This window comes from Pygoscelis adeliae, unplaced genomic scaffold (assembly GCF_000699105.1).
Source record: "Pygoscelis adeliae isolate BGI_AS28 unplaced genomic scaffold, ASM69910v1 Scaffold174, whole genome shotgun sequence".
Classification (NCBI taxonomy): Eukaryota; Metazoa; Chordata; class Aves; order Sphenisciformes; family Spheniscidae; genus Pygoscelis; species Pygoscelis adeliae.
The window spans coordinates 4,978,025-4,997,947 of NW_008824676.1; the positions used below are offsets into that span (position 1 = coordinate 4,978,025).

The 19,923-nt window shown below is 34.9% G+C and overlaps 1 protein-coding gene across 3 annotated transcripts in view; it reads left to right on the top strand.

Annotated features, from left to right (window-relative positions):
* The window catches only part of RIMS2 (regulating synaptic membrane exocytosis 2), a 409,515-nt gene that overhangs the window by 239,020 nt on the left and 150,572 nt on the right, over nucleotides 1–19,923 (top strand). For 2 of the 3 annotated variants that reach the window (XM_009323094.1, XM_009323096.1), the window contains one exon: nucleotides 6,116–6,181. The exons of the other annotated variant lie outside the window; for it this stretch is intronic. In XM_009323094.1, the coding sequence (XP_009321369.1) occupies nucleotides 6,116–6,181 (66 nt within the window). The remainder of the gene's footprint in view (nucleotides 1–6,115; nucleotides 6,182–19,923) is intronic. 3 annotated transcript variants of the gene reach the window in all.

Below are 19,923 nucleotides of genomic sequence, written 5' to 3' on the forward strand. Positions count from 1 at the left end.
ATATGAATGCTTGTGACCTAATACAGCCCCAAGTTCCATAAGATCTTCTATCTGTAATGGGATAATCTTGTAAACTTCAGTTTGACATGTTTTAATAAACTCTCTAAAGCAGACTTTTACCTCACTTCAGAAACTGAAAGTAATCAAACTATAGAGAAAATGTTGGAAACAGCCAGATTTGACCTCAGAGTTTTATATTTAAGTTATCAATATAATTAGGTGAATTAGAGGAACAATGTGAGAATCTTAGCATAGTTCCAAAAACAAGACATCAGCCAAAACTATATGTGTATTACTTTCTGAAAGATGTATCAGCAGTTAACAGCAAACACCAAGACAGCGTAAGGAAATTCTACTCAGGGCCACAGCTCTAACCAGCTTACCTACTATTTAGCAGTTTTATCACTTTATCCTAGATGTGCTCTCCCTGAGGCATGAAATTGCTAATGGTGAATTTAGCATAGATATAGTAGGCCCGAGCATTCAGAGAATGCCTAACTCAGGTAGTCTTGTAGTGGAAATGTATGAGAAAACTCCTAAAGTAGAAATGTTTTTCTACTAGGCACTTAGAAGAAAACAAGAGAGAAAAAGCAAGTTAAATTTTGGGTCTGCTATCCCTTCATCAGGACTATTGCACAGTTTCCATTTTAAAGAACAAAAGTTATTATCTGCTGTGTTAAAGTAATGGGGTAGTCATAGCCATGATTATTTAAAGAAATATTCTCTATTATCTTTAAATCAGTGCAAAGATGGTATCTTGATATGCTGGAACTAGCATGACTATCACACCACTATTACTGAGAGATGATTTCATTAGCACATTTAAATACAGACTTTCTGTTGAACACTTTGTTTGTTTCATGCTGTTGAAAGAAATTTTTTTTAAACATGTCTTAAAGTAAATGCCAAAATACATGCCAAAAATTCTGGTTACTATTATCAAACCAGTGAAGAAAATAATTCATTACCATGAGTCTGCCGCATGTTAGATAAGATGCCATTTAATTAGCTGCTTCCGTTATTTAACACAAAATTAAATGTGGCTAAGAGCAATATAAATCCTACATTTCTAAAAGTCATCTCACACAGGCAGTTGCTTTATCTATAAGTAGCAGGCTCCTAACCCGACATCGTTAATAGCTAGGTGCCAGATTAGGTCAAACTAGGAAAAGAGTTTTTTGAGTCATTGCACCATAGTAAAAAACAGAAAACTTAACAGGTTTTTTTTTCACATTCTTTATTAAATACACAGCTGAATAATATGTAATTAGGTAGTCATTTATTATTTAGTTAATATTTTACAGTACAATCATTTAAGCGTATATTACAGATACAAAGATATTGTCGAGTATAAAGGGTACCTGATGCTTTATGTGGAAATTCTGGCATAATATTTTCAATTTTCGGTTGCGTATGTCATATGGGTACATACCCAAATGTAGCTACATCCGTAAGGACTCATGATTCAGAACCTTTGAGCCGAATTAAAAAACAAACAACAACAAAAAGTCATAGATACATTCCTCAGAATAACATGCACATACAAAATGTCCATGTTAAAAATAATGCAGTTCTGATAAAAGATTTCAGTATTATGCCCTTTGGATCAAGGACTTAAGATACATTATGGGGAGCGCTGTGATAACGTGATACTGATTTTCTTGTTGAAAGTCATCTTGATTGAATATATGTCAGTTCACAAATTCTCTGCTGATAGTTGCCATTGTTTCACAGCTAAAGTCTTCAAACTGTCAATTGCAATCTGTTGGAATATTTCTAGGATTTCATCTATCCCAGGAGATAAGCAGGACTTTCTATACAATTGGTGTGACAAAAAGCATCCATACCTTTATCGGTGGAAAAATGGTTGATGTTTATACGTAAAGAAAATCTGTTCTCCTTTAAAAAAACTAAACTATTAAATAAAACTATTCTCTTAATATTTTCTATGAAATGTAGCAGGGGAAATGATATAACCAATGTTTTATTCTTGAATGGCATTTGCCATTTTCTAAAGGTTGGGAGCTTGACTTCACATTTTATTTATGTAGTTTTTAGGTGTGATTTCCCAGGTGTTTATGAAGCAACATGGAAAACATTCTACCACAGAGCACATTAACTTCTGCTTTGTTCAGATGAGCATCTAAACTTTTAGAACCATATCACTGGCCTCACTTGTTTGGAAAAAGTAACTAGTTGTAGTAGTTGCTTACCATCGTTGGAATGAGTAAGCTGCTAATAGGAAGTACAGCACGCCTTTTCCCTGAAGCCACACAATTTTATTAGTGCCAGCCTCCTCTTCCCTTCAGCAATTCTGCGCTCAATCTTGCAGTCCTAACTTGATCCCAGGCCCAGTTTTTTACTTCATTCCTTCCCACAGTACTTGCCCTATATTTCATATGCCAGCCCTCTCTCTTTTCCCTTCTACAACTTTCAATGACTCTTTTCCCCCTAAATTTCTGACTAATCGACCCAAAGAACCACCTATTTCTTACTCTGCAGTCTGATTAAGCTAATTGCCATTTTTTCACATTGCTAGATTTTCAGAAAATTGTAACTTGAAAAGTTTGAGGGTATTTGGTTAAAGGCAAATTCATACCAGTAAAAAAAATTATATATTTTTTTAGCAATCAATAATTTCATACTTGTAATAGATTTAATTTGCTATTTCAATTGAAAAAGTGTAAGAGTGTTACTAAAAATGGAGGATAGTACTGTTGCCAATGATACAATGTATTACTTAAATTACAATCAGATAATACACTGGGAAAAGCTATCAGAATAGATAAACAGTAATAGGATGATAGAAGTTTCTTGTGTCAACTGAGTTTGATTCATGCAGGCTCTTAGCAGTGGAACAGAAAGTCTTGTTTTGCATTCAGAATTATTTATGGGTATTCCAATAAGCACAAGATTGTCAGGATGTGATAGTACTCTAGTACTTCATCCTTTCCACAGTAATACTTGGGAGTCAACTTCCCACTTGTTGTGGTTTAACCTGGCAGGCAGCTGAACACCACACAGCTGTTCATTCACTCCCAGCCCCCCAGTGGGACTGGGGAGAGAATCAGGAAAACAAAAAGTAAAATTTGTGGGTTGAGATAAAGACAGTTTAATAGGACAGAAAAGGAAGGGAAACTACTACTACTAGTAGTAATGATAATGATAAAAGAATATACAAAATAAGTGATGCACAGTGCAATTGCTCACCACCAGCCGACCGATGCCCAGCCAGTCCCCGAGCAGCGGTCACCACCCCCCAGCTAACCTCCCCCCAGTTTATATACTGAGCGCGACGTCATGTGGTATGGAGTAGCCCTTTGGCCAGTTTGCTACTACTAGTAGTAATGATAATGATAAAAGAATATACAAAATAAGTGATGCACAGTGCAATTGCTCACCACCAGCCGACCGATGCCCAGCCAGTCCCCGAGCAGCGGTCACCACCCCCCAGCTAACCTCCCCCCAGTTTATATACTGAGCGCGACGTCATGTGGTATGGAGTAGCCCTTTGGCCAGTTTGGGTCAGCTGTCCTGGCTGTGTCCCCTCCCAGCTTCTCACTGGCAGGGCATGAGAAGCTGAAAAGTCCTTGACTAGTGTAAGCACTACTTAGCAACAACTAAAACATCGGTGTGTTATCAACATTATTCTCATCCTAAATCCAAACCACAGCACTGTACCAGCTACTAGAAAGAAGAAAATTAACTCTATCCCAGCCAAAACCAGGACATCACTCTAATAGGGAAGCTGGAACGTTAATCCAATTGTGGGACCTGGTCACAGAGAATGAACATTGAAAGGAATAGATTATCTTCTAATGCCTCATCTTTACTATTGAATAAAATATCCCAAGCAGTAAAGACCAGGTTAAACTCCGCTTGTACAGTAGGAACAGAAAGGTGTGCCATGGGTGGTTCAAGAGAGGTGCTCTGTGTATCTGTGCCTGTTTTCAAGTGTGCTTCTGAGACTGTTCTGGTATGTCAAGCCTGTTCCTGGATACTAAGTACTTCCAATTAGGAAATCTAATTGGTCACTGAATCACTGATCTCTGTTTTGTTACCCTCATGGTTCATTGAATTTTTATGAAGGTGTAAGGAAATGGACAAATATGTGAGCGATATCAGAAAATTTTAAGTCATCATTTTCTGTTTGCTTTAAAAAAGGAAAGTTATCATGTTTGCCTATATGTCTGGAATCTTCTTGTCAGATTAGTGGAAATCTGTTTTCACCTGATGCAGGGGTGTATGGGGGGATGTATGCGTGTGTGTGTGTGTGTGTATTAATGATCATATTACAAAACCTATAGTGCTGCCTTATCAGACTAACTTCATTATTTTAATATAAGTGAAATGAGTTGCTGCTGGAAATTTTCTGTTTATCCTATCTATAACAAAATATGTAATGTTTCAGAAATCTGTGAGGATGCAGACTAGTATTTTCATTTTGCCATACCATCATTTGATATACTTTTGCCATCGACTACTGTAATGTAGCAAGTAAGGGATGTGTGGTAAAAGGCTAGAAGTCTAAATGAAGATTGCAAAAAAAAAAGGGGTAGACTCCTACATTTTTATTTGATTGTTCTTCTTGTGGGTGTGCATATATTCTAAAGCAAATTTTAAGAACATGAAGGAATTATTTTTTAATGCTTCTTGGCAGCATGCTGACTGCCAGGCTGTTACGGGTAGACTGCTTTTGGTACTCAGGTCTGTGCATTAGTTTAAGAACCCTAATAATTTTTGCAGCCTGCAGTGTAGCCCTATGATTATTTTCTTAATTGTTAGTCCTTCTTAGGATCTCATCTTGAAATTTTCAGTGTACCGTGTCAAACTGGGCCCTGCTGAATTGTGTACGGCTCCTCATTCTTGTAACAAACTGCAAAGTTTAAATTGCATAATCAGGGACTTAAGTTAGAAGCTTTTATAGTGGTGACTATGCTTTTGCATTTATTTGACAAGAAGTGAGCACAAAGATCTCTTGCAATATATATAATTAACTTAATATGCTTATAAGGAATATTTACATGTGGCTGATGATACATTTTATCCACAGTCAAAAGAGGCAAAGATTGTAAGTGTAGGTAATATAGCTACCTGTAACAATGTGTTTGATTACTAGAAAATCATTAATTATGAGAAAATTAAGATATGAGAAACAAAAGTGGAGGATAAACATGGGGTTTACCATGTTTCTTGTGAAATCAGTTTACACTTCCAATGTGGATTTTTGTGATTAGACAGTCCTTTAAAATACCGCAACTTCAGAGGAGCTGTAGACCAGGGACTCCTTTGCATTCTAATAATTCCTTGTAAACTGGAAGAAAAAAACTATTTTCAAAACCATTTTTCCTGTACAGTGTGCATATATTTACACTAAAAGAGAAATAACATTCTTCTATTTCTGATAATTGGAAAATATCTAGTGCTGTAACTAATATATTTAAAATATATAAATTTTAACATATTTTCAAAATGCAAACAAAATATAAATATCTTGGGTTTATTATTTTGAAATGCATTCATTTGGTTTTTGGCATATTCTGTTACAGATGTTATATCTCTTCATTAATTATTTAAATAATAACAAGGCTTTCATCTAAATTAATCTTTTATCACAATAGGATAAATATTAGGAAAACTTACACTCAGAAATGGGAAAGCTCTGGAGCTAGCTATGTGGGGACAGATCTCCCAATGGTGGTAGCCTTTCAGACAAACTAGGTAAACCTCTGCCAAAGTTATTATTCAGACTGAAGTTATCACTGCCTTCAAGCAATTAAACAGGCAATCTGACTTCTTGAGATTGCTTTCAGACAGAGTTTTATACATTTTTTCCTCCTAACTGAAATAATATGGAGAATCCCAAATTATAGCTATCTGCTTCATCCATAGTCTCCTACTGGTTTCTCAGAATAAATGTGTGAATCATCCAGATAATTTTACCTTTAGAACTGTACATCAGATTTCTAATTTTGTTAATAATTTCAGTACTCTATACAATGCTTTCGTAGCTCCTGCATTCTCAGATTTTTATGTCTTCTGTTGTGTGATGTGTATCATTCCTTCACCATCTTATTGTCTCATATTTGTATTTTTCTTTCTGCCATCTACTCAGTCATTATGTTACGTTACCTCGTTCCCGGTACACGCAGTCCACAGATCACCATTACAGAGATGCCAGGTATAAGTTTTCCAGAGATGCCAGGTATAAGTTTTCCTGTGTGTGACTCTGTGTGGATAACGCATGTACTTCTATGTACCTACATGTCTACTTCTGTTTTTATTAGTCGGTGTATAGTGGTAGAAAACTTAGGAGCGTTGAGTTAGTATCAGCATTAGCTTTCCTAGTATAGTGTGTAGACAAACACTGGGTAATTCTTCATATGTTTCACTTTTTAAAGATTTTTTCACTGCCAATAGTCTATAATTGGTGGTCCATGAAGATGATGCTATATTTACATGATTCTAATGTCTTTTAAAAAGTCAATAAAGAAAATTATTTAAATCAACAAACACAAATACCTGCTAATACAGAATGTCATACACATATGGCTGTGTTAAAGGTTACAACAGGTAAAACTGGAGTGCGATACCTTTCTCGTAGTCTCAGCTGCAGGCCAATATACCTTAATTTTTAAAAGTAGTCCTGCAAAATTCACTGAAGTACCAACCGAGTTTTGTTCCAGCGTTTTGTTCTGTTGCTGGCATTGCTTGCTTTTCATGTTGCTTTGTCCTCATTTCATCTTTGTGTTGCTTTTCATTGTGTTCACCCTTTATGTTTTGGCAGCCAGGATCACACAATGTATCCTCTATTTTGTGAAGATGCAATCAGATTACTTCGCTCCCGTAAGATGTGCCGTACCTATTCTGAGGGTGCTTACTATGATCTTGAGAGGTATAATTGATGTGGAGCATATCATTAGCTCTGCCACTTATACTTTGACAGCACTGTGTTTGGTTTCCAAACTGAGAATGTGATCTATGTTTTAAGTGACAAACACATACAATGAAGATGTTTTATAATACTCTCTGAGTATGTATACGCCTAAAACTGACTACTCAAGACTATGGGTAAATCCCAAGAGAAGCTGAATAGCTGTATAGAAGTCAGTTTCATAAATTATGTGGGTATTATATGTAAGTGTCTTTTCTATAACCCTCATTTTTGCTGGAATTTTCCAAGGTGCTTATAGTACTTATTATTCTATGAAATAATGAGGAAAAGCCTATCTACTTCAAAGTACACAGAAATAGAGTCTTTCTGAAATCTCATACTTTGCTTAACTGAAAAATAGAGTGAAAAGTAAAAGCTTATGTTATAGATATTTATATAGTGCTTATTCTGTAATTTATGAGTACTTGTATATATTCACAATACCTGTGTGTGATTACAGAACATCAGAGTTCCTATTTATATATGAAATATGTGGCAGAGAGAAGTTGACCCCATAATAATTTCTATGAAATAATTATACTTGAAATACAGTGGCTTTTAAAAGATGTAATAAGACATGCTGGTGTAGTACTGTGATTATGATATTTTCAGAAATATCGCAAAACAGGAAAAAGTCTACATGGTTGTGTGTGAATAGAAATAAGGATATAAATCTGATAAACTGAGCCAATAAAAAGGAAGTGGTGGCTTCAGATCTCAAATAGCAGATATAATGGTTGATATGGCTATCGCTTTACAAGAGGGGCCATGTAAAATTTTCCATAGCAAGAACTAAAGAACTCATCACATATTAACTTCATGGCTGCCCTCTGGATATGAGTTCCTCTGAGAAGTTCGTTAAGGTTTGCTCTGGATTCAGATCGTATATAACCATATTTTTAGTGAGCGTGAAACTATTTTTGGATGCAGAAACAAAATAGAATCTGAAACTTTTATAGTATCATAGAAGTATTCCTTCCAAAGAAATACTACTTTTTAAAAATTCTCCAAAGCTATAGTATAATAGACATTATAACCCTTAGAACTCAGTTAAACATTTGTTTTGAAATGATGTTGTTTCACATAAAACGTAATATAAAGAAAGTGTGTCAATAGTTCAGTCTGCATGTAGAAACTTTAATAAGGAGAGGGATTTTTGGTTTGTTTTCTGAAAATATGTGATGAAATGTGTTCATACGTATGCTATTTCAATAGTTAATTTTTATATACTGTTTTTTGTCTTAGTTATATACTCACATTTGCATTAGTTTATCTGAACCTGTTTCAGATTGCTGGTTGTATTTGTGACTGTTCAGATATTGCTGCAAGTTGGAGCTATTATCAAATTGTCTTAGTTTGAGGGTCTTGACTTGCAAATCGTAATCTTTGTTTCTACAGAAAGTAATTTCTCAAAAATAAAGTCAATGAAAATAAAGGGCAAAAGTGACAGTACTGCATAAAGATGAAAAAGCTGGGATTTAAGCAGTGAGATGGAGTAAATCTTTTCCAGGGCTTTATTGAAGAGAAGGCTATTAAAGTTAATTCCTCCTGGGGTCAGAAAGGAAAATCTGACATGAAGTGGAATATCTCTAGCTCGCTGTTAGAACAGTATCTTGAGATTCCTTGGGCCTAGGAACTGATGCTGGATTCTCTGATCCTCTTGAATCCAGGCTGCCTGTGGGTAACGTTAGTGTTCAAGTTACTTGAGTCATCTTACCACATATGAACTGCTCTGAGTACCTCATAGCTACTATCGTTTTTCCTAGTTTTTCATCCTTTTTGTCTTTCCATATTCTGACAGCAGTTCTCTAGGTATTTAAGGACCATTTAAAGCATAATCTTTATCCAGTTCCTCCTTATCCATTGAAAAACACTAAGTAATTTCCTCTTCCTTATTTTATTTATTGGAAATATATGAAAAATTACTTTTTAAACAATATTTCCTCATTTATCTTTACACTTTTTCCCAGTTTAATGCTTACTTTAAATTACATTATTTTTGTAGGTCAAGGTATTAGTCCTGTCTTCTGAGTTCCATCGGCTTCATCAATATCATGTTGATCTCAAGCAACCACCTCTCTTCCTGTCTTTCACTTTATTAAGCATGTGAAATAACTTTCCAGTTTTCACTATTCATCAAAATAGCAAACATTGTTCTGTACAGTCCAGCATTCAGGGAGGAGTCTCTCATCTGGGACAGAGAGTTTTGTATCTTATGTCACTGTGAATCCACCAGTGTGGGTGTCCTGCAGGCAAATATGTCATACAGATACATCAGTCAAAATTACTTGCCTTCTTTGTTAGTCATGGCTTCTTTCATTGCTTATCTTGTAGTCATTCACAGCCGGCCCCTTAACTCTTGTGGTGTCTTCTAGCAGGTTTGGTTTTTTTTTTTTTCCTCACAGAGTGACTACTTGGTTCTCTTTCATCTTTTCTCTGCTGCAGTTTGTTCCAGTTACTGTTTATCAGATTTGATAGTCTTTAGTTCGTTAGTTCTAGGACACATTTACATTATCAAAACCCTTAATTTCTGAGTTCATTCTTAGGCTACAGCACTCATCATTTTGTCTTCGTGATAGTTCTCCCCTTTTGAAGAAATCCAACTGTTCCCTCCCAAAAGAAACAGAGGTGGCATTGACAGGATACTTACTCCAGCATATGCCTAAGAAAGACAATAGGCACGCGTGCAGCTTCAGTGATTTCAGTGCCCTTTGGACCCAGGCCTTTCTCAAGAACGCCCTGCTGCTCAGTACCCCACTCCAATTTTCCTTGACTCTATAATGTGATCATCAGCATGGTAGCACTAGCTGGTACCAGTTCACACTGCTGCAGCTACTCAGATGAAACATATATAAGACATCATGGCTGGACTTGTAGAGCTTTACTTATGCTTTTATTTATATCCCCCAATTCATAGTCCTATAGAGTTATACAGGCTAGTTCATAATTTGACAGTCACCCATTTAAATTGGCTGACATACACGTGAGCTCAATGACAGAGTAATGTTCTCAAGATTTTTAACCCAATTGTTTTTAAAATTAAAATATTAGCAGTTCTCCCAAATAAAAATCTGCTGAAAACCTCACTGTATGAAATTCTTTCTTAACTTACCTGTCTCAGAGCTCAGCTTAGTCACTGAGAACACCACACTATGTGCTATTTTCATTTTTTTCACTTAGCCTTTGAGGTTAGTATTTGGAAGTCAATAAAAGCTGTTTTGTGCACATTTTGTGCAGGATGTGAGGTTTATTTCAGGCAGAATTTCTGTTGCTTCACTTAAGGAAATAAAATTTTGCCTCCATTTTGTTTTCTGACTTCCGTTTTACCAGTCAGAAATTTTCTAACATCCATATCCTATTTTTGGTGAAATTTCCCAGTTGCTCAAATACTGTTTTCCTATTGATGCAACTTCTCACTCCTATGAAATATGTGTGCATTGATCAAATGTTCTTAATATGTTGTTAATTATTTCTGAATACAATTTGAAAGTAGAAGTTTAAAATGACATATATGAAAATATACATTCAGAATATACTGCTGAACTGTAGATAAATGTGCTCTATGTTCATCACTATCGTAATAATACAGTGAAGGAAAACATCATGAAAGAAGCACCCTTTAAAATGTCTGAAATATCTGTGCTGTTTATTCCATATTCAGGAGGAGTAGGCAGGAGAGAAGAGTGCCTAATTCATATTATGACGACACAACCTATATTCCTGAAAGGTATTTTAATTTATATAGTAAAAATAGATAAAGTTGAGTAATACATTTTTTCTGAAGTGTAGTCTAAAATTTTTAATTGGCCTAGACTAATGATAGTTAAATTTACAGTGCACTTTATGCAGTATATCTCTAAACACAGAACAACTAATCTCCATAGTTTTAAGTACCTCATTTTCTTTTAGCCCTCCATTAACTTGACTTTGGATTTTATTTTAAGCATAGTTCTCAACTTGAAAAATTTTTTATTCATTAGATGTGGGAGGAAAACTGAATAGTACAGAGGAGCTAGGTACAACTGAAGGTTTTTTCCCCACTTAATTGCATCATATTTCTAAAGGCTAACCTTATCAGTCACTAGGAGTGATTATAGGACAATTTAGAATCCTCAATTTCATTCTTTTAATAACCTGAGTCACTGAAGAAGGTCCTCAGCTTTTGGCATGTTACTGCCCATATTGATTTAAAAAAGGACTGAATGCCTTCAAATCAATTTTGGGTGCTTGCTGTGCTAGGACTGAAAGTACTATTGTTCTTCCTAAATTTTGATATGCACATAGTGTATCACAGTGAACATAATACAACTAAAACCTGATGTGTGATCTGAAAACTTTTGGAGTGTCTCTGGAAATAGTTATTTGATAACAGCATTTCATGTTTAAAGAGCTAGGCAAAGTCCAAAAAGAAGGAAATCTGATGAAAGAAGCAACTTGATGTTCCTCTCCCTTTGTACAATTAGATCTTCTCTATTTCTCTGTTCATTTTTAAGTCAGTGTCTGATTTTTGTCCACAGTATGGGAGCAGGTAAAGCAGGGATTATTTTCTAACTAATAGCAAGAAATTTTGTTTTTATTTGATTGCTATGAATAAATACAGTCATATTTACCAAAAAATAAAGTGCACTGCAATTTAAAAACCATGCTTATGTATTTATGGTGTCTATAATGAAGTACTTTTACAGAATAATCTTACTTAAAATACTGGCTAACTGGAGAAACTGGCTTCAGTTTTAAGGATACGGATGATCAGGGAGATTGTAAAGATATACCTGTCATTCTCCAGCTGTACTCTAATTTAGATTGAACTAAAGCTAAATCTAATCTAAAACTAAATTAGATTAAACTAAAGTAACTTTCATCCAGTCATTGATCTGGCTACAAACCATGCAAAAAAAAAATGCCATTCCCCATACCATCCAATCTGATCAAGAAACAAGAGCAGCTGAGTGACATTCACATATACTACACTCCATACCATCTTCCCTCAACGTAATGACCAGGAGGTGTGGGGTTATTTAGTTTGTAAACATATTGCAAAACCTCAGATTCTGAAATCTGAGAAGTTTGGAAAAAAATGGAGTCAAGCAAAAACACTGCTGTGATTCCCAGGAACAGATTCATGAAGACCCTTGGATAAGTGTATTCAAGCCATTAAAAAGTTCAACCTTCAGACTTTGGCTAGTATTTTCAGTACAGACAAAGGAAGATTTATATCCAAGTTGATAATATGGTGGTCCCTCGATCTTTTCTGAAAATCCCTGCCTTGCTTCTCACTCACTGTCATGTGGAAGTCATTGAATAGTGGGACTATTGCAGTTCCAAGGCTTTACCCAAGCAAGATCCTGAATATATGGAACTCCAGAGATCCAGTTGAAACTCCTTAACCAGATGTTGGATGATTTGTATCTAGTCTTACTATGCTGGAGTAATGACACTTAAACAGTTTATCCCCTGCTTTCTGAAATGAAAGCAGTTTTTTTTGTCCTGTTATTTCTTTTCTCAATGGTTCCACTTAAGATAAAATATTTCTACATGTGTTTTATGTTGTTGTCAGCTGATTTGCTGAAATGATACTGCAAATGATTAGGTAGCCCATGTTCAGTACCTGGAAGAATAATACAGGTATAAAATTTAATTAGCTTTCATTTGATCTGAGTGAAGTGAGTTTTCTTTTGCTTCTTAAATAACTGAAAAAACCAACCACCCTATCAAATATAAAAAATAATAAATTTGAAAAAGTTAGATATTTGAAGTTAAAAGCAGTATTTTAAACTATTGCTACATAGAATGTTATTTTTGTTAATGTTATATCCCCACAGTTTTTAATTATTCCACAAACTCAATAGCCATTGAAAACATGAAGACTTTTGTGTAAGAAAAGATAAGGGATCAGTTAGTCCTTATGGAACTGAAATTCATGGCTAAACTGCTGAAAAGAATAAAGGTGAAATATATTAAGAATAATATCAGGAAAAAGTAAACATAATTTGCTTGGTTTTTAATTTTAAAAAATATGGTTTTCTTCATACCTGTGAGAAAACAGGAAACGTACAAAATGATTTGGAAACGTTTGGAAAGCTTCCCATTTTATTGAGAAGTGTCATATGAATTAGAGTGTTATTAATAATACATATGTCTCTTTATAACATTTCTTTATTTTAACTGCGTTGTAAAGGTGGTACAATGGTGCAAGTTCATGGGCAGATCATGTAGTCAATGGTTCAGCTGAAAATTATGGGTAAGTAAAGAGTGTAGCGTTACAGATATAGCTAAAATGTATTTCTAATCTTTATAATATGAGTTCATTTATAATTGTACCAAAGTTATTCCTAATAAGTATCTTTTTCTTGATTTCTCTCTTTCTTGACTCAGGACTAAGGCACATTTATGTGCTAATCTTTTTTCCAAGATTAAGCTGTTTTATTCAGTTACAAATAGAAAAAGAACATTAATTATGTTTGAACTATTTTTAAAACACGTTCTCACTGTTCACGGCCGCTATAATGAAAAAGGGCTTTTTGACTGATAATACCTGCCTACATTGACAGTGTTGGGGAATGTGTCTTTGAGACCTAATACTTTTTAGTTTTAGAAATAATCCCAGTTCTAACTGTCTAACCTATCTTCCTGTGTGATTGATGCCATAACTCATGCAAAATGCTGTGTACCTTATAATTTTCAGTTCTTCCCAGCTGCACTTGGGTCCTGAGCAAGGGAGCGCACAGATTTTCCTTGCTATTAGTTCTTTGACTTTACTGCTTCTCCCTCATTTTCTTATTGCTCTTGCAACATTTTTCTTCTTTATTTTTACTTACTTCCTTTGTGAATGTGCACAGAGCTTGCTTCTTTCTGCCCTTCTGTATCTTGTAAGTAGGAGCTGGACTATGCCAGTGGCATATTTTGTCTGACTCAAACAAACATATGGTGTGCGTCCAAAATGCTGGTAAATCCTGAAGTTCTTAAGTGAAACTCCCACAGAGTTACTGGGAACTTTTCCTTGATGAAGACTAAGACTTACAAAACTGTATCTCAAAAATATTTGTTGTGAAATTATGCGAAATAACACTATACATTGGTGTCTGAAATGTTATAATTATGTGCATACAAATACTTAATAACATGTAAATTGTGCATGAATATTGAATTAATTACTTATTAGTAAATTAGTTACTGACCATACTTTGAATTTTGTGTTTCTATTTATTCTTTTGTGGTGATACAAGTCAATGTATCTCTCTGGAGAAATAGTTATGTATAATATACATGGGATATATATAAAAGGGATTAGTCACAGTTCACCCGCAGTCCTAAGGCTATTTATTTAAAATTGTGATTCATATTTGTCCTGTATATGTTGACTAAAACAGGAATTCTTTTTAAGGAATTCAGAGACTGAAGGAGAACATAAGTGACTTTGTCAGCTTGAAAGTAAAAAAATCTGGTAAACCCCAAAATTAATCCTTCAATATTTTAGTGCAAGTTTTTCTCTTCTCTAGAGAGGAGAGGTTTGTAAGGGTTTTTTGGCTCAACATTAGTGCAGCCACAGAGACTTACCTGAAACCATATTTCTTCCCTAGATTTTTGAATCAGAATGCCACTGTTTGCTGGCTCTTCAATTTTAAGTGTTTGAAGTATACTCTTAATTTGTGCTTATGGCAAGGGCCATGCTTATTAGTTCTTCCTGGGAAAGTGCACAAGCATACTGAAAATGCATTTGAAGAAGGCTGGAAAGTGCTTAGTGTAAACAAAGTTTTTGTATTTGCTTTTGATAGTCACATTAAATATTTCTGGTTTACTTCACTTGTCTTAGATTTATTACTGTATAGATGCTAACATAGGTAATTATCAGGGGAAAAAAACCAGATTTGTAACTTGAAAAAGAAACTTATTTGTTAGTACTCTCTGTCCCCATTTAAATTTAGCTCCAAAAAGCTGTGGAAAAAGAAATACAAGATAAGAATATTTGTTGTGAACCAATATGGCTTTTCGGTAGACCATAAGGCATAGAACATACTTTAATAGAATGAAGACTACTGAAATGGATCAGATTCTGTTAAGATCAATGGATTTACAGAATGCCTTTAGCAGGAACAGTATGCTGTTTTGCTCATTCACAATTTAAGAGCTTAAAAGATAATAAAGTCTTACATAACTGCTTATCTTGGAATGATGTGATTGAAATCCTGTCCTCACCAAGTGACAGAACTCTTGTTGACTTCAGTGAGTTCAGAATTACAGGTCTGTTGCCAAAAGTTAAGAAGACAGATAAACACATATTTGCAGTATTAAGCCCTGTTTGTGATAATTTACTAATGTCTGCCATATTATTGGTCTTTTAAAATGTTACTGGGAAAAAAGAGGCCAAGTAAATACAGTGTGCCATGTACAAATAAAGTTATATTTAAGATCTAAGGAAAAAAAATCCCACAAAACCCGCCAAGAACCAAGTACTTTACAAATTTTGCATTTAGTACTGCACTGTACAAAGGCATATTTAGGTACATGCTTAATTTTAAGCCTAAAACTAATGTATTTGATTAGTCTATAGTCTAAGTGCTCTGCTGAACTGCATTTGAATATTCAAGCCCTACTGGGAAATGCTTCTTTCTCATTACATCTCTTCTCAGGCTTCTCTATGCATTATCTTATATACCACTTACTCTTCAGTCATGAAATACATGTTCATTAAAACTCTTGAATGTTCCTGTCATTGCTCATACATTATGATACAACATTCAAGTTGAACAGGTGAAATATTGTGCTCTGAAATGAGAAAAAATGTGTAATAAAGTTATAATATAAAGCTGAAACTTATACTTTGGAATATTTCTAATATTTTTATTAAAATTTAGATTATTATCTTGGAGAGAATTGCAGCAGTATATTCAGTTATAAAGTTGAGCTGAGGGATGGGGGGGAGAGGATTTCAGCTCTCTGAGAATTTTGAGTTCCCAGCTTTTGAATGCTAATCAGTTTTATCATGATCTTCAGTGAGTTATCTCATGAAGACAGACATATGTGTTCCTGCAGTGTGATTCTTTAATATGTGTCAATTGAGGGTCTGTGTTAAAGATGCGGAGAGTTGGAAGTAGTTGGCAAGATACAAGGTGCTATAAAAGGCAACTGGCTATATAAATGAAAATGTATGTTACAAGTACCAGAAACAATAATGTAAACCCAAACACTTAACATATTACATTATAGCAAAAAACTGCCTAAGCCTCTCAGACTTTTAAATTAGTAGTGAAGGAATACCTCCAAACATTTCATATTGTAGGCACGCATAAAAATATGAATGAATGTTAATATGATAAAGTTAGTGCAAGCTGAATAAATTGGTAAAGACATAAGACAACATATATGTTGCTTGCATTCATTGATTCACCTTTGTCTAAGGAAATGGTAGCCTGTGAGGTTCATTTTTTGAGAAATTACCTTTGAGCAAAATACTGGAAACTGATTCTTAAATTAGTTGAAGTTAACCAGTGAAGTGAAATTAGTATTATTATTAGCTTATTTGCTATGTTTGCTTTCATTTAAATGCAGTTACAAATAGTGGTAACTGGAAGTTAAGAAGCCTCTTTCTCAAAAGCATTCCCCACTTCTTCTTTTTGTTTAATGTTGAGATTTTCTATGAAGAAGAAATTGCTTACATATTTTTACTATTTTCCCTTCAAATGTACAAGTTGCTTTTCTATTCCTCCAAAATACACAAAATTAATTGGGTCTGATTTTACAGATAAAGAGGGTATGAAATATTTCAGCACATCATTTCAGTCTTAATTGTTCCAGGATTGGCTCTACTTACTGGTTTTATTGATATTTAGTTGTAATAGCTAGCATAAACCTCCGACTGCATCCATTGAATCATAAACTAATTTGGGTTGGAAAGAACCTTGAAAAAACTATCTGGTCTAACTCCCTACTTAAAGCAGGGCTTTGCTATTCCTCAGTAAAGCTATCAGTGATGAAACATATTTTGGAGAGTAAATCTCTATAGATATAGCTACATGTGCTTTCTTTAAGCATTTTTATAATTGTACCATGCCATCATGTGTTAGCATGATTAGATATGTCTACAACAGAATCACCAAAGTGACTGCAATGCCATGTACAGATACCTAAGCAAGCTGTAAGCAACTGAGTTTCTGTAGCTGTAGCAGTCTGTGCATAGCAACGTGGAGCACAATGTGCCTGGGATCGCAGCTGAGTTCTCTGCTTTGTCTGCTTAGCTGAGTTAGCTAGTAGAAAAGTAGTACACATACTGGCATGTTACAGTTTAGTCATGCCTGCGACTGTCATGTAGATATACCTGTAGTTACCACATACACCACAGTGTAATGTGCATGTGAATAGATCATATGAGTGTGTGCATGTATGTGTATAGATATATATATACCACATATATATAAAGCATGGTAGAATATTACTGCAGCAAAAATGGCTTGCTTTGCTTCCTATTTCTGTTTATTTTGCAAGAGTAGCTAAAAGCATTACGTTCCTGGCTTTTAAAAACTATAGCAGCACATGAATTTTTATTAAGTTTCTTTATAGGTATAGATAAGTGATTTGGTGAGATACCCGGTCACCAGTTTGTCTAGACATTTGGCAGTATACTGCTCCTTCCCATTTTCCCATTTTCCATTACAATACTTATGACTCAAATTTAAGTTTTCTTGGTACTAGAAATCTCAGTTGTTTGTAGACATGCTTGTCTATGTTATGCTAACAGAGGATCTTGTGTCTGTGACTAAACAGCAAAGTTCCTATAGCTAGTAGAAGAGTAACATGTCCAAGGATTGAAATCCAGCAGCCATCCACAGACACTGACAGGTATTACCATTGTATATTAGCTGGAGTTTGAAATGATGATAATTAGAAAATGTGTCACTGTATTTTTCTTGTTCTGTGCTCAGTGTTACTAGATGAAAAAAGATGCACTAGGAGCTGAATTGTAGTGTACTGTAATCCTACAGCAATTCTATTTTTATTTCTTCAGTTTTTTGTTACAAGAACAACCTAGTACTAAAATTGTGATTGGCATGATCTCATAGCTTGCTTTTTTAGTCTTGCACACAATAAAAGAATTTAACATGGGCTTTCAAATAAACTGCTTTCAGTTATTTTGGGGAAAAAATAACTTTTATTTGTGTTGTAAGCTGTTATAATTGCTTACTGTTGAAAAACGTTCATCTTTTATAAGGCTTTCTCTATACGTAAGTTTAGATCAAAGAATGTATTCATTTGTTGAAAATTCTCCTTTTTATCTGTTAAGAAAAGTAACAAATCTGAAAAATTAAAAATTAGAAATGGTTATTTTCTGCATTGGGAAAAGAGTTAGCTTTTGAAATTTCCAGGATATGAATATAGAACAATGCAGATAAATCAGTAGTTAAAACAAAATGTTGTAGTACCTTTGGTTAGATACTGTAGTTACTAGAATTTACAGTGGTGCCTAAATAGTATGGGATTCTAATTCTAATTTTTGATCGGTTTGGAATATAAAATTAGATTGTGAATACTCACAAAGCTTTCTGCATGGTGGCTTACAGAGAGCTCAAACAGTTTCAGGGCGATAGGTGTGCTTGGTTAAGAAGCAAACACTTACTGCTGTACTCTTTCCTCAGTGTAGGGGAGAGTTATGCTCACAAGTCTTGCAGACTTTGACAGGGGGGGAATAGGCCACCTACCATGCATGTTTTCCCTAACAAAGGTAGAAAGATGTTACAATAGGCAATACTAAATGGAGGAGGTCACTATTTGATATTTCATTAACTGTGTTTTTTATAATGAAAAGTCTGTTAGCAAAGATAAACAGTCTAGCATACATTAAATTATTATATGGGTGTTGAATACTTTAACTTAGACTATTCTATTTCACTCTTTAAAAATCAGTAATTCATATGACATGAATTATAATGAGAAAAGAGGAAACTTTCATCTAGATGACTTGGGAGCATAAGCCCTCAAGAATGTTATTTGAAAAGTTATGAACTTCTGTTTTTAATTTAGTGAGGTGTTTCGAAAAAACTCCCCCTCCATGCTTATGGCTGGATTATGATATTAATGCATAGTTGTATACTGTGGTAGGTGAGGAGCTTCACTGCCCAAGCAGGTTATTGGAGTGATATTTTTTCTGTAAAAGGGACAGTTCATTTTTGAATACCTGGATCTTATAGCACATGCGTTTACTGTTAAAAGGACAAAAAAAGATGTGAAGACAAAGAACAGAGAGTAAAACTGTCTGTTGGATTGTTCTTTAGATGTGTATGATCTAAAACCACACAGCGAAGCTTTCAAGTGGAAGATTGTCAGTATGCTTAGGTAGCCCTCCATTTGCTGCTGTGGGTACTGAGAGGTTTACAGCATGTAGCCTGTAACTTGGGGGTACCAACTCAGTTTCACCTCAGGATTCAACTTAGTCTTCAAATCCTTCAGTCTGCAAAACAACAGTGGTGCCAAAGCTTCATCTAAAAGCAAAAGGTTCACTGCCAAAATCCATGTTCTCCTTCACTTCTGGGAACTCCTGGTTGTTTTTCAACTTGAAGTAAATGCCAGCTGCAGATTGTGGCAAACTGAATATTTATATTAACTATTGAATATGAAATTTCTGAGGCCTTTATCTGTCAGTGTAGTGGTTAACTATAGTGGCTCCATGATGCTCTGCAGAATACAAAACCTGCCCACTAAGCCATTAGTATTGATCATAATGGTAAAAATGCCTCCCTGCCTTCTAATACAGGCAATGGGTCAGATCCCTAATATCCTAAAAAATACTTTTTATACTACAACTAAAGAGAATAAGGCCTTAGGATAACAAGCGAAAGAGGCTTAACTTCTCAGGAAGTGTTTATGAGAGTCACGTGGTTGCTGCTCACCTGTTCCTCTGTATGTCCTCCTGGCTGTTGGAAGCAGAGGGAAACAGAAAATGGAATGATACCTCTCGCCATATTGCTCAGTGCCTGCTGATGGGTGCTCCAGCAGTC